General features: G+C 37.6%; 1 protein-coding gene across 3 annotated transcripts in view; it reads left to right on the top strand.

The window, feature by feature from the left end:
• The first annotated feature begins 1,968 nt into the window (after positions 1-1,968).
• Positions 1,969-24,229, top strand: part of LOC126092135 (uncharacterized) — a 255,965-nt gene continuing 233,704 nt past the window's right edge. The window contains exons 1-3 of one of the 3 annotated variants that reach the window (XM_049907592.1): positions 1,969-2,124; positions 17,612-17,831; positions 19,970-20,060. In XM_049907592.1, coding sequence (XP_049763549.1) covers positions 2,108-2,124; positions 17,612-17,831; positions 19,970-20,060 — 328 coding nt within the window. In that variant the 5' untranslated portion in view covers positions 1,969-2,107. Of the gene's footprint in view, positions 2,187-2,698; positions 2,832-17,611; positions 17,832-19,969; positions 20,061-24,229 lie in introns of those variants that run through there. The other 2 variants (XM_049907593.1, XM_049907595.1) reach the window with 2 other exon arrangements.

Raw genomic sequence — 24,229 nt, 5'->3', positions numbered from 1 at the left:
CACTGTGATCTAATTGTTGGTCCTGCTGCAGTTAATATTTCAGGTGCTGTGTAGTTGATGTATCTGAAGTTGATGACACTTCCACTCTTTTGATTGTAGACTGCTGCAGGCCTTGATGGTGCACTGTCATTTAGTTGATCCTGCTGCAGTTAATGTTAACGTTTCTGGTGCTGTAGTTGGAGTTAATGACACTTCCACTGTTGACAGGACAGTTGATGTAGTAGAAACTGAGCTTGAGAAATCATCTATGCAAATTTCTTTACTTGAATCGTTTCTCAATTTGTCCGAAGTCACTGCAGTTGTACCATTCTGTGATCCTAGATTAGGCTCCACCATACTTACTGCTATTGGTGGATACTGTGATTCATTGAATTGATTTAGTTTTTCCAGTATTAAGTCACACAATCTAGATTTGCCACTGCTGTTCCTGTGCATACCATGCATTGTGAAGTCTTCTCTTAGACTGGCAGCTTTAAGAAAGCTCACGTTGCAGAACAGTTTGTACATTTTTTCAATTTTACGATTTGTGATTTCTATTTCTTTATTTACACAAGATGTTTTTGTTAGGTCATGTCGCTCAGGAATATTAACAATAGTTATTTTGGGCGCTGGCACACACTCTAGCATTTTCTTCAGATCTCTTATTGCATGTTTCGCTTCGTTTTTGCAAACATCATTTGCTCCAGCTATTATTATAAATGAGTTATTTGAACCCGAGTCTTTGTATTTGTAGATATCTTTCGTAACAACAAGCAGAGGCGCACCTGGTTTCATTAGACCCACAACATTTACCTTTTCCATTTTTTTCTTTCAGTGTTTCAGCTAGCCCTTTTCCATGACTGTCTGAGAATAAGGAAATATTTTCTTGATTTACTTTCAAATTTTAAGCCCTGTCATTTTTCCCCAGCAATAAAGTGTTCCCCTTATCATCACATTTGTTTCTAATGTATAACGTCTTATTTCCAGGTTAACATCACAATAACTATGAACATTAACGAAATGATGAACACATCATTGTTAACCTGACATAATCTATAACTAACGCAAAAATGATTACTAAATGTGTTCATTAAAATCCCATGAGAATGTTAGCAAGGCGTGCGCCTCGATTCTGTCATCGCCGACTGGCCGAAAGGTGGCAAACATTGTGGTCCTCTCCTTCTGAACAAACAAATAAAATCTCCCAGAGCCCTGGACGAAAACCGGTCACTGCGCATTGGTCATCGTATCCTGTGCAGACTCTACTATTTAATTATGCTAGGTATGCAGCCAGCATCTTATTGCTAAAGTGGTACAGCAGATACAAGCCTAACAATGTCCTCTCTCTGGAACGAGACATTTATACTGGCGAGCCAATAATGCATAATACATTGTTGTTTTAACCCAAAAAGCTTTTGCTATACAACTACAAACTACCTCAAGTCTTTAGGCCCTTCCTTTGAGACGAAGACATGTTAATGTTCACGGAATTTAACTTCACAGCATATTCAGAATTTGACATTTTTTGCTGCAGATCTCCAATTGTAATGAAACAGAAATAGTCGCGTAGCCATTCTTACAGATGTGTAAGTATATGTGGTTCACATAGGCTGAAAAATGTGTACCACAATCTATACTTTACTTCAGAAATCTATTGTGGGGGGGTTCACCAGCTGAAGAATGTTCATCACACCAATTTTCAACGTTGTTGTGATGGTTATATATTTCTTATAGTACAAAATAACGGAATATTGTGCGAATTAAGTTATTTTTACAGCCCCCATACTAATCTGTCATGTTAGCAGGAATTTGCTGTTGAGTTTCGATGTTGCAAGTCAGTATTTCATAGAGGAACAACAGCATGCTGACTGGAAAATATCTGCCAGTGGGCCGCTGTTGGCAGAGATGTCATTTCTTTTCGACAGCTGCAATTAAATGAAACCTGTTGAATAAATGAAGAGAGAATGTTTTACCTGTCCATAGCCGCTGGAACTAGGAATTGAGAGTGCAACTGCAGACTTTCCCTCTTTGATTGGTTTCCAGCAGACGTGTTTTCATTCAAGCATCAGCTGTAGTTAGTTAAAGATGGCGGTCGAGATTGCGGTACTGTGATAGTGTACATAAGAGAATGCCACGCCCCCCGTGGTGAGTTTGTTAATAGTTGACAGCTGCAATAAGGAAGACAGTTGCGTGTATCAAAATTTGCGGTATATATATAGTTCAGTCAATTTGAAAAATTACGTTTATTTTTCCAAATTTCTGATAGTGTTGTTGTACAACTCATGGATCCAGACAAATTTTTTTAGTTGAGATTTGCTTTGACAGTGACTTACCGTTTGTTGAATATTTTTGGTCAGCGGATGACGCGTGTCTGAAAGTAAAGATAATGTAAAACGAGTTTACTGTTGACTGATAAGTATTCACAATTGACGCTGGTCTGTCGGTAGTGGAGGAGAATACCGAAGACACGAAAAAAAACTGTCGATTTAATCGACAACAACTTCAAAATGCACACCCCACACATGTTATTTTAATTTTAATCATTTCAGACATACAGAAGAGAAGATTGTAGCTGTGCAGAAATACCGTCAGATGGTTGAGGCGTGCCAGTAATCGCTTTAGGGGAAAAAAAAAAGCGCGATGGAAAGGCATGCAAGTGCTACTTTCGAACCAGAAGCATCATGTGCTTGAGAAAAATTAGTTTCGTTTCCAGCTTAAGAGAACTGATGTGTCTTAAGGTTATGACTGATCAGAATCACATCCATTGCTTGTAAATAGTAATTTGAACCGTATGAAGGAACACTGAACTAAAGCAGTGTGATTTGTTTTTTCTTTCCTGACGAGAATTATAAGTAAGAGAACTAAGTACTAACTCCAAAAGAATAATTTTAAAAATCTGTTTTAATATTTTATGCCAGTCGGCATTAATGTAGATGCAATTTTTGAAAAAAATGGCATTAATTCACATTTAAAATTGTTTGTTACCAGGCATATATGATGCATGAGAAACTGAAATAAGTGTTGCCGAAATCACCAGTCTTGTATGCCTGTGAACCTGGGCAAATAGGCCCCTAAGCAAGACTGTTCACTTAAGTGCTGTAGCTTTAGCTGTTACCAGTTTAGTGCTGTTTCAATGGCCAAAGTTCTCCATATATATTCTGAAAGCCCATATAATGTATTGTGTCCAGTTTTGATTATTAATATAAGAGTTGTCATTGTTGTTATGTTTTAGTGATGTGTGTCACGCAATTGGAATTGTGTATGATACCAACAAATTGTATCAATTTAAGAGAAAATTGAAACAATTCCTCAGTCCCTGAATCAATGTGTCCTTGATAAGAATTAATTGGTCAGATGTATTGCAGCTGAGAATTGTTCAGCAGGGATCTTATTATCATTTGACAGGTTTAACATACGTCTTATTTAACGGAAACCAATTTGCATCCATATGCCCTACTGTAAATAAGCTCATCTCTAATTTTATCTCTTTTCTTCCTTCATTCATTTTTTGTTAACCGTTATGCAGCTAGGCAGGAAAATTTACTTCATCTCAGTGCTTGGAATGTTTAAAAATAATTTACCTCAAACAATATTGTCCCTTGATGTGCCCAGTTCAGTCTAGATGCTTCTTTTCAGCAACAATGCACCGACATCAGATATAGCACAGCTAATAAGAATTTCAACAGTGTGAGGCATATGTGTTTGCATTATACTATCATTGTGGAAAAATAAGTTTAAATAATGTTCTTGTGCTCATTGCATTTGAACATTTGAACATTGGTTATTTCACAAGTTTGGAGCTTTTCTCTTTCTTATATTGTGTTTATGCATCTATTGGAATCTGACTCACTGACATATCAGTAAATAGTAATCAGTTTTGGTACAGAATGTGTTGGTCAATATGTGTTTCTTCGACATCTTCTATGATGCCATAGTTTGCCTTATTACTGTGTTGCACAAGATAAGATTCATAGTCTGCAAATGTGACAGGTGTCCTAAAGATTTTTCAGTCACTGACTTTCAGTAGCGGGACATTATTTTAACTTGCAGTAGCAGTTGATGGGCTACAATCTTCTGACACATCACAGACTGAATTAGCAGACATTTGGTTTTCTTCTGCATACTAAATTTCATTCTTTTTTTCTCTTATTAAAGTGTGAGCATTAGTAAGCCCTTCATTATCTTCTATTCTTGCTTATAAATGACATTATCGAGGGCAACAAGTTGAGTCGTGTTTTAAAATGTTATCGAAACCACATATCCAAAGATTCTGACAAAATTAAGAGATTGCAGTTATACACAAATAAACTTTTAACAAAATACTCGTGATTTTAAATTGAACAAAATGTTCTGGCTTCGTGATGTAGCTGAACATGGTGTTTGTACCAAATTCACTATAGAACAAACAACCAGTCCAAAGTTGCAAATTTTACTTTTTTGTTCACTTGACGAGTAGTTTTGGGCCGAGACTCAATTTGAAATCACCGTAACATAGGCGCTAAAGGGTATTTCTGAAGATGTGAAAACCATGTGAGATTTATCTGTATGCACTTAAATGTTCATTGCACATTTTTGACATTGTTTTCACATCTTCGGAAATGCCATTTTTGACTATGTTATGATGATTTGAAAATGGGTCTCGGCCCGAAACTAGTCATTGAGTGAATAAGAATGTAAAATTTGCAACTTTGGACTGATTTTTTGTTTCTACTGATTAACAGAGATTGCTGACCAACACCTACTCCTGCATGCTGGAAGTTCGTAACTTCACTATACATAAAATTAATGTAAAACTGTGAAACATGTGGTGTACCAATAGAGATTTTGGATACATTGTTGTTGTTGTCATCATCATCGTCACCTTCTGTCGGAAGACTGGTCTGGCGCAGCTTTCCACACTAGTCTATTCTTTGCAAACATCTTCATTTCTGAAAAACTACTGCAACCTTGCAACCTACATCCATTTGAAACTGTGTACTTTATTCATCACTTGGTCTCCCTCTTCAGCTATAACTCCCACCCGCTACAGTTGTTTCCAGTGCTAAATTGATGATTCCTTGATATCTCAGACTGTGTTGAATAAACTGATTCCTTCCTTTACTCACGTTGTACCACAATTTTTTTTTTTCCCCAGTTCTGTTCATCTCCTAACTAGTAATGTACTCTACACATCTTATCTCAAGCATTTTTCTGTAGCACCACATTTCAAAAGCTATTCTATTTCTGGATATGATACGTACATAATTTAAAATAATCTTTACACATAGCAAATTGTTAAACTTATCTATTTCAAGACCTTATATGTGATATTTTAGTGCAAGGAAAATTTTCTAGTGAGTTTAATATTGATGCATAAATTGGTGCTCTGCTATTTCAGGTACTCTGATTTTTAGATGTATCTCTTTCACATCACGTGGTCTGACTATGCTGATGACAGTTTTACAACTTATAAACACATGTTTTCTCTAGGTTTTTCCTCTGCTTTAGTTAGGCTTGATTTATGTTTTTTGCAATGTAATCTGTTCATTTTGTTCTGAGATTCAGCATCACCTCATCACTTGTGTTTTGAACAGGATGTGAACCATCCTGTACCAGCTAATTTGCTAATGTTTAACCTCGGTTCTTTCCGTTTTCTGACCAATCTTCCTCATACAGTAAAAGTTTTGCACACCTCATTAAATGAGGTGTGCAAATCTTCTATGGCTCTTTTAACTAGGGCATGTCTAATTTTGTTCTATATCCTTGTCCAGCCTCAGATAAAGCCCAGCCTGTGTGAGCTGTGTGTTGGTGGAACCCAGCACTCTAAACTTTCTTTCCCTTTAATTTGCTGCTGCTCATAAATGGAATACCGCAATCTGACTAGGGACTCAAATATTTGAAGAAGTTATGATGTAGCGTTTTAAAGCTCATCTTCAGACTTCATCTTCCTCTCCATGTATCTCTTTAAATTACTATGGAGATTTTTCTTTTCTGGGAAGAGTGTTGCAGTTTAGTTGCTGGTGTGACTGTCTGATGATTTTGGCTATGTTTGAATCTTTAGTTCACAGCTGAATATCTACCCCATCCTTGTGTAATATGATCTTGGGCTGTGTATAGTAACCATGTTGTTGAAACAATATTCCTTGTGAGCTGAAGTCCATTTCAGGAATAAGCGTAGACCTGAAAGAATTGCTTAAAAATGAAAATAAACATGATATGGACAAACAATGTGAATGGCCTCATATGAATACCTCATTTCTGGGGCTGTAGTATATTCAGAAAGATGTAGGTTGCAGTAAGTACTGGGAGATGAAGACGCTTGCACAGGATAGAGTAGCATGGAGAGTTGCATCAAACCAGTCTCAGGACTGAAGACCACAACAACAACAGCAACAACAGTATTTAGTGTCGTGTGTAATGCAAACTTCATAAGAAAACTTTGTCACCAAACACAGCTTTGAAAGAACCTTGCTGAAAAAGGCAGAAGGGCATTAAAGAACATTGTTCCCTCTAATAAAAACACCACTACCATTCTATGTGACCTGTGAGTTTAATATGCACGTTACAGGGTAACAAGAAAACATTGCAATGGGAACACCAGAAATAAAGCATCCATCCTATTGCCAACCTTCTTGTAAACTAGGAGGAAGCAAAGAAGATACTTCCAGATATATATATCTATAATCTGCAAAATATTATGAAGTGGATGGCTGAGAGATGTTCTTGTTATGCCATGTATCGAGGTTTCCATTTGTGTGTGGAACATGGGATGACTGGCTGCTTGAATGCCTCTAGGTGCAATGGAATTGATCTGAACTTGCCTTTGTAGTCCCTATGGGAGCTTTGTGCAGATGAATGTGTATTTGTACATTCCTCACTTAGTACTGGTCACTGAAACTTTGTAAGTAAGCTTTCATGAGACACATGGCATATGTCAGTTAAGGTTTTTCAGCACCTCTGTGAAATTCTCCTCTGGATCAAACAAACTCGTGACCATCATGCTGCCCTTCTTTTAACATGTTCAATATCTCTTGCAAATACTGTTTGATATGTGTCTCTCACATTTTGGAAATATTTTATGATGAGATACGCAAGTGTAAAACAATCGCCATTACAGACGACTGAATTTTTCCCAGTATCTTGCCAATGAACTGAAGTCTACCACCTGCTATACCCTTGTCTGAGCCTGTTTCATTTGATTTCAGATCATTACAAATTGTTACCCCCAAGTAGTTGTATGAGTTGACTGATTTTGTCACACATAATTGTAATATAAGGATACCACGTTTTTGTGTTTTGAGAAGTCCGCAGTTCTACATTTCAAACATTCAAAGCAAGTTACCAATCTTTGTATCAGTTTGAAACCTTATTAAGATTTGACTGAATTTTTATGCAGTTTTTTTAGACAGTACTTTTTTTTTTATAGATGACTGCATTGTCTGCAAAGAGTCTGAGGCTACTATTGTTGTTGTCTGCTGGGTGATTAATATGTGGCACGAACAGCACACTTTCCTCGGGCACACCATAAGTTACTTCTACATCTATTGAGAACTCTCCATGCAAAATAACATAATGTGTCCTCCCCGTGTAGAAATCTTCAATTCAGTCACAAATTTTGTTTGATATCCCAAGTGCAAGGAGCTCAAAATCTACCTTATTCACTAATGGAAACATGAATGTTATCCATTGATTCTGTTTTTCACACTGTTGCATGCCACAAGATGCATTTGTACATGGTTACCAGTCGGAGCATGAAATCCAGACTCTTTTCTTTCAAATTTGATTGGAGGTTCTGCAACAGTTTTATTCTCAAACTGTGTTCTGCGGCTGATGTTATTCTCACACTGAAACAGAAACTGTGATCCAAGAAATCAGTTTAGCTTATCATGCTTATTCAACGGTGCAAATGGTGTTACAAACATTTATAGTGTTAGCAACATTTACATCTACATAAATATTCTGCAAGCTACCAAACGGTGAGTGGCAGAAGGCACCTTGTACTACTTTTATCATTCCCTTTCCTGGTCTACTAACAAATGGAAAGAGGCAAAAATGAATGCCAAAGTGTTTCTGTATAAGCCCTGATTTTTCATATCTTGTCTTTGTGGTCCTTCCGTGAGATGTGTGTTGGTGGCAGTAAGATAGTTCTGCAATGTGTCGTAAATACTGGTTCTCTAAACTTTCTCAGTAGTGTTTCGCGAAAAGAATACTTTCTTCCCTCCAGTCATTTCCATTCAAGTTCATGGAGCATGTCCGTACTATCAGTAACCATTCTGACTGCATGCCTTTGAATTGCTTCCATGTCTGCTGTAATCCAAGCTGGTGCAGATCCCAAACACTTGAGCTGTAGTCAAGAATGGGTCACTCAAGTGTCTTACTCATGGTCTGCTTTATAGATGAGCTACACTTTCCTAGGATTTTCCCAATAAAGTGAAGTTGACCATTTGCTTTCTCTATTACTTACCTTCCACTCTCATTCCATTTCATGCCACTTTCCTTTTTTATGCCTAAATATTTGACTGATGTGACTGTCTCACAGCACACAACCAGTACTGTTTTCAAACATTACAGGATTATTTTTTCTATTCATCTCCATTAACTTAAATTTTTCCACATTAGAACAAGCTGCCATGCATCACACCACATAGAAATTCTATCCAAGTCATCTTGTATCATTCTATAGTCGCCCAACAATGTTGAAAATTTTTCACATACTAGAGTGTCATTGGCAAGCCGCAGACTGTTGCCCACCATATCTGTCAAACCATTTATGGATATAAAGAACAAGAGCAGTCCTGTCACATCTCCCTGTGGCTCTCTTGCTAATACCTTTGTCTCTGACGAACACAAGGGGAACACAGTAGGGGAATGCAGCTTCCAAGGTAAAGATATTCCATCTCACTTGCCTGGATATGCCTATGATCCTGTTAATAATTTCCTTGGTATTCACTATTACCAGATTTGGATATTATCATGGCTCTGTGGTCTATCTTTTTAGGATATCATCCATGATTTCTGGAAGCAAATAAACGTCAGCTATTTAGTGATTCTTGAGTTTCTCCCGGCGTATTTGATAATCAAAATATCCACGGGTATGCTGCCGGTCTATAGTGTCCAACGGGCACAATATTTCGGCGATCAAACATGTCGCCATCATCAGGTGAACTGACGGACTGAGCTCCTGTGAACGTGCCAGCACGGAGATCCGTACGCTATGGCTGCTCAGAGGGAACTGGGTTCGGTCGCGGCGGCGGCTGATTTAAATACGATATTTTGATTGTCAGCTATTTAGATTCATGTTGGGGAACAAATCAAGGACTGTAATGCTGTTGTAATACCAGCACTTACGTTGGTTGTAAGAAAATCTGGGAAAAGTGAGACAATATTTTTATGCATAAAAGTGACGGATAATTGATTATAAATTAAGAGGCAGAATTGCTGGCTGTTACTTATCTTCAGGAGGTGCATTATGTAGTACTACTGATAGAGACATATATAAGTACTTGATATTATCCTAGTTTTCAGTCTTATGGGTTCTTTTCTTCTTTTTAACCTTCCAAAGCTTTCCCCCCCCCCCCCCCCCCCCCTTCCAAAGAAGGACTAATAATTCCAAAAGCTAGGGTAGTGTCATGTACTTTTATATGTCTGTTAGTAGTACTAATATAAATGGCTAGATAAAAAAATCTACTCATCAAGTGGCAGAAGGAGGACACATATACGAAGAAAGGTTTAACTTTTACAAGCTTTTGGTGCCAGTGGCTTCTTCTTCTGGCAGAAGAGTTGAAGAGGAAGGGAGAGGGGTGACTGGAGAGTTGGGAAAGGGGAAGAGATCAGAAAACTCACCCAGAACCCTGTATCAGGGGAGACTTACCGGACAGGATGAGAAGGAAAGACTGATTGTTGGGGACGTGTGTGTGTAAGTTACTCAACACTGACACCTGATTGTGAAAGTCTCAAGTCACCTGCGAAAGGAAACTGTACTGCTATGGTCATGTTAATAGAGAAGAAATCATATTTATAGTTTCAGTTGATCAGGAGCTATGTTGATTCATTGTAGAGATTTACTGGGATGGAGCAGACTGTAACCCATCTTATGTCTTGCTACAGCAGTGGCATCTGCTGGAATAGATACCGTTTTAGTCATTGCAGCAGTAATATTAACTGACATGGTTGGCTGGGACACACTGCTGGGTAGGTTCTCCAGTCAAACTGCAAAGTTTTCCTTTCTTCGTGTTTGTTGGCATCTTTTCTTTGTGAAACATGTCATGAGTTTACCTATTTAGTGTCATGTTTATGGGGTTGGTGACAAAACTGTAGGAAGAAGATGAAACACAGTATCTACATATACTCTGATCCTCTCAAATAACACCATGGGGGCTGCTGAGCTTAAAATCCCATTCTCTGAAGATTGGATCACCGGGAACTAAGTTACTTACCATCATTCTTGAGACATTGTGGAAAGTTCTAGAAACTGAACCTAGCACTTTAAGAGATCAGGTGTCCAAATACTATCTATGAAAATATTTTCACCTTGCGAATTTGAACTGGCTATGTACGAGTCAGTTACCAATGCACAAGTATATGTTAATCTTTCAGACATGGACTGTGCCATTATCAGTGAAAAACTGTTAAAAAATGTGTGTACCTAATGATGTGATGTGGTGGCCTATACTGCATGAGAAGTGAATCATTGATGAATGTGAGCAAAGAGAGTGGCTGACTGATCAGTGTATTTAGTTAGTTAACATGTTCCATATATTGTTATGATGTGGAATGAGTTATTTTACATTCAGATTGCAGATTATTTAGTAATTCCTAGCCACTGTCTTTCACACATAATAGTAATAGAAATTCTTCTTTGGAGTAGGAGGAGTTGTCAGGGAAACTTTATTAGTTTGTTATCAGATTTTGCTTTGCTGCCTGTCGGACATTTTATAACACTGGGTAAGTGATCAAATATTTTGTTGCAGCATTGTGTATCCCTTTTGTGCCAAAGAAAAACCTTAGTGTGGAGTAATGAATGTTACTTTTTGTTCTAGTATTATATTGATGTACCTCATTGTTTCTTCTGAACTGTAGTGGATTATTTACAACAAACTTAATGAGGGAATAAATAAACTGTGAAGCAGTAGTCATAATGCCCAACTCCTTAAACAGATGTCCACAAGATGATTGTGGGTGAGCACCACATATTATTCTTACAGCACGTTTTTGCAGGATGAAGACTTTCTTTCTTAAAGATGAAAATCAAACAATGGAAAATCCTGGATGGAATGTCACAATACCAGAGAAGGAAAGTTGCTACTCACCATATAACGGAGATGCTGAGCCATGGTAGGCATAATTGTGTGAATCTTTTTATTGTGCCTATCGCGACTCAGCATCTCCGCTATATGGTGAGTAGCAACTTTCCTTCTCTGGTATTGTTTCTTAAAGATGAGCTATCACAGAACATAATTCCATGAGCTGTTATCGAATGAAAATATGCAAAGTATGTTAGCTGACTGATTTGTCTCTCCCTAAGATTTGCAATGATTCTAAGCATAAATGTGGCTAAACTAAGTTGTTTTAGGAGTTCCAAAATGTGTTTTTTTCCTTTTTAAATTGTCATCAGTGTGGGGTCCCTAAGAATTATGAAGGTTCCAGCCTATTTATTTCCTCACCATGTGCTACACTTGTTGGTTTAGTACCTCTAGATGTGCAGAATGAGTATGGTGTGTCTTTTTAAAATTGAGAGTTAGACGATTTGCAGAAAACCAGTCAATGATACTTTTTAAGAACTTTGTTTGCCATTTCTTCTGTTCCTGTGTGTATGCTTGGATTGACTACAATACTAGTGTCATCTGCAAAAATAACTAATTCTGCTTGTTGTGTATGAGACAGATCATTTACATATACGAGGAACAGTAGTGGACCTAAGATTGAATCTTGAACATGATTTCTCCCCAGTGAGAATTATGTCACTGGACTTTATTGCTTGATTTACTGAATACAACTTTCTGCATTCAGTGTTAAGCCTGAACAGGAGTCCATTTGAGTATACTGCCTTACCAGTATTTGTTTTCAATAGTATCAGTCTATCTCCCCCCATGAACCATAGTTGGTGGGGAGGCTTGCGTGCCTCAGCGATACAGATAGCCGTACCGTAGGTGCAACCACAATGGAGGGGTATCTGTTGAGAGGCCAGACAAACTTATGGTTCCTGAAGAGGGACAGCAGCCTTTTCAGTAGTTGCAGGGGCAACAGTCTGGATGATTGACTGATCTGGCATTTAACACTAACCAAAACGGCCTTGCTGTGCTGGTACTGCGAACGGCTGAAAGCAAGGGGAAACTACGGCCGTAATTTTTCCTGAGGGCATGCAGCTTTGCTGTATGATTAAATGATGGTGGTCTCCTCTTGGGTAAAATATTCCGGAGATAAAATAGTCCCCCATTTGGATCTCTGGGTGGGGACTACTCAGGAGGACATCGTTATCAGGAGAAAGAAAACTGGCGTTCTACGGATCGGAGCGTGGAATATCAGATCCCTTAATCGGGCAGGTAGGTTAGAAAATTTAAAAAGGGAAATGGATAGGTTAAAGTTGGATATAGTGGGAATTAGTGAAGTTCGGTGGCAGGAGTTACAAGACTTTTGGTCAGGTGAATACAGGACTATAAATACAAAATCAAGTAGGGGTAATGCAGGAGTAGCTTTAATAATGAATAGGAAAATAGGAGTGTGGGTAAGCTACTACAAACAGTATAGTGAATGCATTATTGTGGCCAAGATAGACACAAAGCCCATGCCTACTACAGTAGTACAAGTTTATATGCCAACTAGCTCTGCAGATGACGAAGAGATTGAAGAAATGTATGATGAGGTAGAGAAATTATTCAGATAGTGAAGGGAGACGAAAATTTAATAGTCACGGGTGACTGTAATTCGATAGTAGGGAAAAGAAGAGAAGGAAACATAGTAGGTGAATATGGATTGGGGGTAAGAAATGAAAGAGGAAGCCGCCTGGTGGAATTTTGCACAGAGCACAACTTAATCATAGCTAACACTTGGTTCAAGAATCATAAAAGAACGTTATATACATGGAAGAAGCCTGGAGATACTGAAAGGTTTCAGATAGATTATATAATGGTAAGACAGAGATTTAGGAACCAGGTTTTAAATTGTAAGACATTTCCAGGGGTAGATATGGACTCCGACCACAATCTATTGGTTATGAACTGTAGATTAAAACTGAAGAAACTGCAAAAAGGTGGGAATTTAAGGAGATGGGACCTTGATAAACTGAAAGAACCAGAGGTTGTACAGAGTTTCAGGGAGAGCATAAGGGAACAATTGACAAGAAGGGGGGGGGGGGTGGGGGGAAGAAATACAGTGGAAGAAGAATGGGTAACTTTGAGGGAAGAAGTAGTGAAGGCAGCAAAGGATCAAGTAGGTAAAAAGACGAGGGCTAGTAGAAATCCTTGGGTGACAGAAGAAATATTGAATTTAATTGATGAAAGAGAAAATATAAAAATGCAGTAAATGAATCAGGCAAAAAGGAATACAAATGTCTCAAAAATGAGATTGACGGGAAGTGCAAAATGGCTAAGCACAGATGGCTAGAGGACAAATGTAAGGATGTAGAGGTGCATATCACAAGAGGTAAGATAGATACTGCCTACAGGAAAATTAAAGAGACCTTTGGAGAAAAGAGAAGCACTTGCATGAATATCAAGAGCTCAGATGGAAACCCAGTTCCAAGCAAAGAAGGGAAAGCAGAAAGGTGGAAGGAGTATATAGAGGATCTATACAAGGGCGATGTACTTGAGGGCAATGTTATAGAAATGGAAGATGATGTAGATGAAGATGAAATGGGAGATATGATACTGCATGAAGAGTTTGATAGAGCACTGAAAGACATAAGTTGAAACAAGGCCCCAGGAGTAGACAACATTCCATTAGAACTACTGACGGCCTTGGGAGAGCCAGTCCTGACAAAACTCTACCATCTGGTGAGCAAAATGTGTGAGACAGGCAAAATACCCTCAGACTTCAAGAAGAATGTAATAATTCCAATCCCAAAGAAAGCAGTCATTGACAGATGTGAAAATTACTGAACTGTCAGTTTAATAAGTCACGGATGCAAAATACTAACGCGAATTCCTTACAGACGAATGGAAAAACTAGTAGAAGCCAACCTTGGGAAAGATCAGTTTGGATTTTGTAGAAATATGGGAACACATGAGGCAATACTGACCCTACAACTTATTTTAGAAGCCAGATTAAGAAAAGGCAAACCTATGTTTCTAGCATTTGTAGACTTAGAGAAAGCTTTTGACAATGTTGACTGGAATACTATCTTTCAAATTCTGAAGGTAGCAGGGGTCAAATACAGGGAGTGAAAGGCTATTTACAATTTGTACAGAAACCAGGTGGCAGTTATAAGAGTCGAGGGACATGAAAGGAAGCAGTGGTTGGGAAGGGAGTGAGACAGGATTGTAGCCTCTCCCCAATGTTGTTCAATCTGTATATTGAGCAAGCAGTAAAGGAAACAAAGAAAAATTTGGAGTAGGTATTAAAAACCATGGAGAAGAAATAAAAACTTTAAGGTTCGCCGATAACATTGTAATTCTGTCAGATACAGCAAAGGACTTGGAAGAGCAGTTGAACGGAATGGACAGTGGCTTGGAAGGAGGATATAGATGAACATCAACAAAAGCAAAACGAGGATAATAGAATGTAGCCTAATTAAGTCGGGTGATGCTGAGGGAATTAGATTAGGAAATGAGACACTTAAAGTAGTAAAGGAGTTTTGCTAATTGGGGAGCAAAATAACTGATGATGGTCGAAGTAGAGAGGATATAAAATGTAGACTGGCAATGGGAAGGAAAGCATTTCTGAAGAAGAGAAATTTGTTAACATCGAGTATAGGTTTAAATGTCAGGAAGTCGTTTCTGAAAGTATTTGTATAGAGCGTAGCCATGTATGGAAGTGAAATATGGACGATAAATAGTTTGGACAAGAAGAGAATAGAAGCTTTCGAAATGTGGTGCTACGGAAGAATGCTGAAGATTAGATGGGACAGCCTAAAAAATAATAGATCAGCTGGATGGGATGAATTTTCTCCTTTTCTCCTGAAAAAATGCAAGGATGAGTTAGCCATACCATTAGTCCATCTAATAAATTGTGTACTTGAAGAAGGAGTGTTTCCGAAGAAACTGAAAATTGCTATAGTTAAACCTTTATATAAAAAAGGGGAAAGAAAGTAACCACAACTACCGACCAGTTGCCTTAACCTCAGTGTTTGGTAAATTAATTGAAAAAATAATGCTAGAAATCTTAATCGAGCACTATAATACGAATAACTCAATAGATTTCCAACATGGCTTTAGAAGTGGTCGGAGCACCATATCTGCAGCAGTACAGTTTGTACACTATCTGATGGAGAAAATAAATGAGGGTTACAAAACGGCAGGAGTGTTTTTAGATCTTTCCAAAGCGTTTGACAGAGTCCATCGTGGCACTCTTTTAAGTAAACTTGCTTGTAATGGTATCAGTGGGAAACTGTTGCTTTTAATAGAATCTTACCTTAAAGATAGACAACAATGCACGGAAGTTGTGTATGATAATGGAGAGGTAATCGAAAAAAGAAGATCAAAGATAAGAAATATAAATTTTGGTGTGCCACAAGGCTCTATCTTGGGCCCCTTCTTGTTTATTTGCTACGTGAATGATTTTCCAAAAGTATTAGACACCAGTCATCATGTTACTATGTACGCTGATGACACCTCTGAGGTTTGCTGGGCACGTAGTAATGATGGCCTAAATTCAGTGGTACAGAATTTTGTTGAAAAAGCCCAAACACATTTTGAAAAAGAAAACCTGAGGGGCAATATTAACAAAACTAATTTAATTTATTTTAAGACAAGTGGCTCAAATAAAAATACTGTTGTAAATGAGGACATTCAAGAAAATACATAAAGTCTGTATTTACTAAGGAGATTAGTTCTATATCTAGATATTGAAGCAATAAAAATAGCATATTTTGGGTTGGTGTATCCCCATCTATCTTATGGAATTGTGGGGTGGGTGTAGCGAATACAATATAAGAAGGGTATTTGTATTGCAAAAAAGAGTAATAAGAACTATGGCAAAAGTAAGACCCAGAACTTCATGCAAAAACCTGTTTATTAATTTTAATATTATGACTATCTATGCAGTGTATATGTTTCAATCAATATTATTAGTGAAAAAAGACAAAAAAGTGACAAACAGGAATATGGAAATCCATGATTACGATACAAGACACAAATCAGACTTTCATATGGTGAGCAGAAGATTGAATCTAACAACAAATACCCCATTCATTAAGGGGGCAATATTTTATAATTCTCTGCCAAACAACCTGAAACAGCTTTCTGGTAGAATATTTAAAAATGAGTTTAAAAAAATGGCTTATATTGAAGTGCCCATACAGTATGGTGCAGACATGACTTGACCTCAGGAATGCTATGTTAAATATACTTAAATGATCTTTTACTTAATAGCATGTAATCTATATATATATATTGTGTATCAATAATCTAAATGTAATTATTGTAACATTGCCCATGCATGTTAAATACATGTTCGAGCTGTAAATAAATAAAAAAAAGATCACATAACTAATGAGGAGGTACTGAATAGGATTGGGGAGAAGAGGAGTTTGTGGCACAACTTGACTAGAAGAAGGGATCGGTTGGTAGGACACATTCTGAGGCATCAAGGGATCACCAATTTAGTATTGGAGGACAGTGTGGAGGGTAAAAATCGTGGAGGGAGACCAAGAGATGAATACACTAAGCAGATTCAGAAGGATGTAGGCTGCAGTACGTACTGGGAGATGAAGAAGCTTGCACAGGATAGAATAGCATGGAGAGCTGCATCAAACCAGTCTCAGGACTGAAGACCACAACAACAGCAACAACAACAACAGTCTATTCTGTAGAAGAATTTCTATTTTTGTAATGTGTAAAAGGTGATGGATAGGAATTACTATCTCACAACTGCATTTTTTTAAGGTAAATGGTGAGCATGTAGCCATATTTATGTATGAATTTGTAATGTGAATGTAAAATGACTTGTTCCACATCATTGTAATTAATTGTACCATTGAACATGAAACCAACCAACTACAAACTTATGTACTTATTTTCAGTATTGGGACTGCTTATCCATTTAATTCATTTTGAACATTATTAATTGTGTTTAATCACTGGACTTATTTTTGTGTTAAAGAGTAGTTCTGAATACACTGTTTCCATTTTTATGAGCTTTTTAAATAAGTTTAAGATTTCAGATTTCCCTTTTTATTTCAGTACCAAACTGATCTGTGAGTGTTCATCTCTGCTGTCTTATTGTGATGTAGTTGCTACTGTAGTGGGAAGCAGAGTACAGGGATATACCATAAAACAAAAATGTTATTATAGTTTCAAAGAGCTGTTTCTGGAATTCTTCATTATGGCTCATGTTCGGGGGGGGGGGGGGGGTTGTAACTTGTTAAATGTAACTGACATTTCTTTCTCATTGTATTCCTAAAACTCAACAGCAGTTGTGTTCCAAAAATAATTAATTTGTCAAAATATCTAATTTTGTATACCATTGTTCTTAAATGTGTATATCTTCAATTTAACAGTGCAGATGATATGTCTCAGCAGCTGAGTGCACTGAGGCAACAGCTGCTGCAGACTGGAGAAACGGAAGAAGTTGCTGCTGTTTTGCTGCCTCGCATGATTGAGTTGTTGTTCACGCCACCTGCATGGGCAACACCAGATCGTGCTGTCACCATGTCACCAAGTTCACATACCATGGAATCTCTTGCGCTTCACAGCAAAGCCAGTGCTAGATTTCTAGAGGTAGGAGTGAAATGTCATGTAGATCACTCGTCTTAGCTGTGACAGAAATTCGTGTGTAAAACTACTAGCATATAATGGTATATGTTTATTCTGAATTTAAAATATTAAATAATTAAGCACAGATCACGGCTGATTCTGTAAAAAAAAAAGGGGGGAGGGGCGTTTCAACTGTTTTTAAATTTACATGTGTAGACTGGTTCAGGCAGGATCATAAGTGTTTAATGTGGTGGCAATATCATGTATTTCAAGTTACACTTGCTTGAATAATTTGTGTTTAATTGCCTGTTATGTTCAGTTACATCTAGTTGAATGTTATACACAAAAGAAAGACCATAAAAATTATCAAAACAATTCCTAGTTTTCAGAAGACACAGATGATTTAGAACAATTAAAATTAATGTATAAAATGCATATTTGACTATCAGCTGCTTTTTTTGTTTAAAACTCAAATATCAATGGGCTTCAGTCACAGTCCATATTCGGGGATTAGGGTTAAAACAGTTTAATCCACAACATCACCCCTGTCTCCAGAATGAGATTTTCACTCTGCAGCGGAGTGTGCGCTGATATGAAACTTCCCGCAGGTTCGCAGGAGAGCTTCTTTAAAGTTTGGGAGGTAGGAGACGAGGTACTGGCAGAAGTAAAGCTGTGAGTACCGGGCGTGAGTCGTGATTCGGTAGCTCAGATGGTAGAGCAGTTGCCCGCGAAAGGCGAAGGTCCCGAGTTCGAGTCTCGGTCGGGCACACAGTTTTAATCTGCCAGGAAGTTTCATCACCCCTGTCTTTACTTAAAAATGGCCACGTCCCATGTGTAGAGCATATCATGAATTCCAGTATACAACCAATTACAACCAGTATACAACTGGAATTCATGACCTGCTCTACACATGGGATGTGACCATTATTTAAGTAATGACAGGTGTGATGATGTGGCTTAATCTGTTTTAACCCTAATCTGTGAAGATGGACTGCGACTGAAATTGGTCATTATTTGGATCGCAAATAAAAAAGCAACTGGTGGTCAGACATGTATTTGTAAATTACTTGATGACCACTAATAGTTCCAAAAATGTTTGATAAAAATTTTAAAAAAATCCTAGTATCAGTTTCAATTCACCAACTGCCTTTGTAAAATTATGTTTTGCTCTTCTGAGGATGTCTTTACATACTTTCAGGAGGGTAACAGCCTCTTAATGTGAGTGAGGAATTCAACGTTTGATCTTTATTTTTTTCTCTTTAGCCTTTGCATACTACATGTTTAACACCTTTGTGACTCTCCTAATTGTACCACTACAAAAGATGTAGTAAAGTAACAGTAATGAAAGAAATGTCTTGATTTACTTCGTAGCTATTAATACCAAGACACCTCAAATGTAGTATTGTAATATTTTTACATTAGTACGAAACTCAAACCCAGTGACAGCTAACACAAAATTATACCATTGTGGCACAGTATGGTGGCTTATAGCCTTTTGACTTACGGGGGTAGTATATTAATTTTACATGTATAAACTGAACCCTTAAAATACATTCAAATTTTATAATTAATAATTTGTCATTGCGAAGAATAAAATAAAATGAGAAAGAAAAGTGTTGGTACCAATGGGAGTCAAACCCGGATCCACAAATTGCAACTCTGTGCATTAGACCTCTCAGCCACTGTGCTGTTATGACATAGCTACTCAAAATCTCTCACACTCTACACTTGCACAATAAGCTACACTTGATTAAAAAAAAGTGCTTAACCAGCTGCCACTACTCAAACCAGTGAATATATTATTTGTAGATATTAGTTGCATTTTGTATATTCTAACATGCTGTCTCTTGGTACGTATCTTGAGAACATTATTGTAATATCAAAAGTATTAAGAATCTGTGAACAGATGCCAGTTACTTGAGCTAATGAATAAATTCTGATGAATGATGGAGTGAAGATGGAGTTGTGTAAAATTATAGGTCAACAGTTATTAAAAAGAAAACAAGCACAAATTTTTCTTCTGGAACATTCCTGAATCTCCACAGATACTCATGGCTTGTGAATAAAGCTGATGACTTAATAATTCTAATTTAATTATTTTTTGGCTGACTTACCACTAGATTTCAGTAACATATTAGATAAAAAATGACATTTTTGTCCAGATTTTGCAGCAGCAGACGCCACCACCATCTGCCAGTCTTGTTACTGCTCTCTTGCGAGCTGCAGCTGCTATCCTTGTTGGTTCTGATAGTGGTAAGTAGTCTGTGCAACAGTTTGCATGATGGGATCTGAAACCTATTATTATCATCCTTTTGAGAGTCATTTACAATGTTAATTGAAAAATGTGTTTCATGACCTAAAAGTTCAAATGATGTGAAGCTGCCTATAAAAAATTAATTTTTGTGTAGCTTGACTTAATATGAAATGATTTTAATATGGAATTACCATAGCCGTTTCACCACCTTAAGTATTTTGTGTCAGTGTGTACAGTAACATTATTGATGATGTTTAAATCTTTACAATAAATGAGGTCACTATTTTAATATAGATGAACTGCAGCTCATTTGGGAGTGAATATGAAGGGAGGTTTCAGTTACTGCCAAATATTCATTTAATTTCCACTAACATGCTCCTGCGCTACTCAGAGAGCTGCTCCTTTTAATAATTAATGCTGTAATAGTCACACCGTCGGACCTAGAAAATGTGTTTATTTTCATTCTTTATTGCGATAGTTTTACCAGTTCCTAGCATTCTATCAGCTTCTAAGAAATATCCATAATTGAAACATAGCTTTACATTTGGTTCATGTTGTTCATGATCTGTAGCATTGCATATTGTTGTCGCCATGATTAAAGACAGTTAGAAATATCTTTGGTGTATGTCATTGTCACTGATTGGCTACAATAGTCTTCTGTAAGATTTGAAACTGTCCTGTAGACTACTGCACAATTTATCAACTTTTGAATAACCAGTTTGTGTACTTCACATTATGGCCTTTTTTCCTTTCTAGTTACTGACTTTAATCTCCCTCTTAATGTATGTCCATTTTCTTGTAGAACTCACAATTATTAATAAGTAATTAAAAAGAAAGACCTCCTTTCTTGCTAGTACAGGTATAACAGAGTCAAGAATCTAAAACAGTTCTCTTTTCTGACAACGTAAGTATTAAGATGTCAGTAAAGGGACAAGGATGAGTGATCATGATGTAATTATAATGATGATGGTTACTAAAGTTAATAAATCCATCTAGAAGGCTAGGAGAGTATTTTTGCTAGAAAGAGCAGATAAGCAGTTGATAATATTCCACTTACACAGTGAATGGACATCATTTTGTTCCGAAGTGATGGATGTAAAATGATGGATGTAGAGGCAAAGTTTGACCCACCTGCTACCAGGATAAAATGTCATATAGACCCCAAATAATTTACATCGGATACATTGGCAGTATTTTAATGAACTAACTTTAAAACATACATGACAGTTGTTCAGCATAACAGTAATGATTCTATTTTCATAAATATTATGTTCAAGAAACAAAAGAATTTTAGATTGGGGTCCTACTGACCCCCAGTGGAAAAAGTTAATAAACTTTAGTGCATTATAAATATGAGAGTGAACAAAACACCATTGGATAAAATTAACTCAGAGAGAGAATTTCATGCATTTTGGGGAACAAAAAAGCTTTGAAAACAAGGGAGATATGATTTTCCAATGTGGTTATGGGATCATATTGACTCCAGTAGTACTAGGAGAGTTAAATCTGTTGCAATCATGCTCTTGAAAAGCATGTGATAAGTCAATTAAGTGTTGAAAACACCCACCATGCTTTAGTAACAAACTTTGGAAAATCCCGAGAAAGCAAGAAAGAGACTGGTGCGCTCTTGTTTCAAAAAAGAATGCATAATTTATGTCTGTCAAAAATCAGTAGAAATTTGTGCATATGTAAAAAGATCAATGTGTGAACCATCCAACAACCACTACCTTTATACCGGTTGGTTATAATTAAAGCACAGCTACTCATGGAGGTCCAGTGTGGGCTGTAATTATTGTACAGCAGCAAAACTTGATAGTTATGATAATGCATTAATGCAGAACCGATTTATGCTGGAAAAAATTAGTTTTAATTTTGGCAATCAATTGCAAATATGGCGCTGTACATCATTTGTGTGATGGTATGACATCCACATTGTCATTTGGCAAACCATAATGTGAGTGAAAAGTGTGGCTATTGAGAAGAGAGACCATGTGCTGTAAGTCAAAATGTTTTTGTGAACATCAGCAATTGCAGTGCTGCATTGAGAGAGTATTGCCAACTGGAAGGTCTCAGGAGAGACAAAATGTCATTAAATGGTTTAAAGAAGATGATAATGGTATTTGAAAACACGGGTGAGCTTGGTGTGGTACCTGGACGAGGAAGGCATCTTATCCTGGAGGAAGTTATTGATGAGGTAGCTCTTGCTGTAAATGACTACACAACATGTGCTGTGGGTACTGCTAGTGCTCGTGCAGTATCACGAGAATTGTCCATCACATGGTCAACAGCATGGAAAGTTTTCCAGTCTATATTACACTGACTACTTCCCATGTAGCATCCAGATGGTGCAGCAACTGAAACCTTGTGATCTGCAGCAACCGTGTGGATTTGCTCTTCAGTTTCTGGTATGGATCAAAGTCACAGACATATGGCCGGGCAATATTCCGTGGAGTAGTGAGGCACATTTTGTACTACTGTACATTGCAGTGAATACACAAACTGCTGAATTTGGGGTACTGTTAAGCCGTATGTTGCACGTGAAGAGCCATTGCACTCGCCGTATGTAACTGTGTGGTGTTTATTCACAAGCACCTTTATTCTTGGTCCATTCTGCTTTGAAGAGAGTACACTTAGAGGGCCTGTCAGGTGTATGTACATCAAGTGATTGCTGCTTTGGAGGAACACAACTGTGTAGAAACCACTGTTTTCATCTAAGATGGGGCAACACCTCATGCCACTCGCCCAGTGAAAGCTCAGCTTAATGCAGCCTTCCACAAACATGGCCCGAAAGATCATTTGATCTGAATCCACGTGACTTTTGACTCTAGGGACATCTAAATGAACTCGTTTACCAGGGATACGTTCATTCTATACCTGATTTAAAGCCACTATACAGGAACATGTTGCTCAGATTCCACCAGAACTGTTGCGAGCAACTGTTGATAACCTTGGTTTACAGATGTGGCATTTTGTCGACGTCTCCAGGACTCATATTGAACAAATTTTGAAAATGGCAGTTGATAATAAAATCAACATTGTGTCTTTCTCATTTGCTTTACCTTTTCTGCCCACGTCACATTCCTAGTGTAATAGTATATGTGGAAACATTTCTGTAAGTCTTTCTTGCATTCTCAGTGACAGATTTGCACTTGGTGCCCAAAAATCTTGATGAGAACCCTAGAAAATTCTGGTCCTATGTAAAATTGGTAAGTGGGTCGAAGGCTTCATCCAGTCATTCATTAACCATCTGACTTGGCAATAGAAGATAATAAAAAGTAAACTGAAGTTTGAAATTTCACATTTAAGTAATCATTCATGTGGAGGATTGTATAAATGTCCCATCGTTTGACAGTTGCACAGACTTCCATATGGAAGACATTTTAATAGCTATCACTGGTGTAGAGAAGCAACTGAAAGAGTTGAAAACAAGTTGCAAATCTGAATGGAATGCCGGTTCAGTTTCACGGAGAGTACTCTGTCATTGGCTCCTTACTTAACTTGTGTGTATCATGAATCTCTTGTCATGCAAAGTCCCAAGGGCCTGGAAAAATGAGCAGATGACTCCTAAATGTAAGAAGGATAAAAGAATGGATCCACAAAGTTACAGACCAATATCCTAAACAAAAGTTTGCTGCAGAATTCTTGAACATATCCTCAGCTCAAATGTAATAGATTTCCTTGAGACAGAAAAGCTTCTGACCACAAATCAGCATGGATTTAGAAAACATCACTCAGTGTACCCTCTTCTCACATGATATCCTGTGAACCAAGGATGAAGGGCAACAGGCAGATTCTGTATTCCTAGATTTCCAGGAAGTGTTTGACACAGTGCCCCACTGCAGAATGTTAACAAAGGCATTAGCATACAGAATAGGTCCCCAGATATGCGAGTGGCTTGAAGACATCTTAAGTAATAGAACCTAATACATTGCCCTTAATGGTGAGTGTTCATCAGGCTATCGTCAGCAGTGCCCCAGAGTAGACTGCTCTTTTCTCTGTGTACATAAATGATCTGATTGACAACATGAGCAGCAATCTGCAGCTGCTGATGATACTGTGGTGTGTGGGTAGGTTTTATTGTTGAGTGGCTGTAGGAGGACACAGGAAGACAGCTAAAATTTCTAGTTGTTGTGATGATGGCAGCATGCTCTAATTGTAGAAAAGTGTA

Source organism: Schistocerca cancellata, chromosome 7 (assembly GCF_023864275.1).
Source record: "Schistocerca cancellata isolate TAMUIC-IGC-003103 chromosome 7, iqSchCanc2.1, whole genome shotgun sequence".
Lineage (NCBI taxonomy): Eukaryota > Metazoa > Arthropoda > Insecta > Orthoptera > Acrididae > Schistocerca > Schistocerca cancellata.
This window is presented reverse-complemented; position numbering and strand designations above follow the sequence as displayed.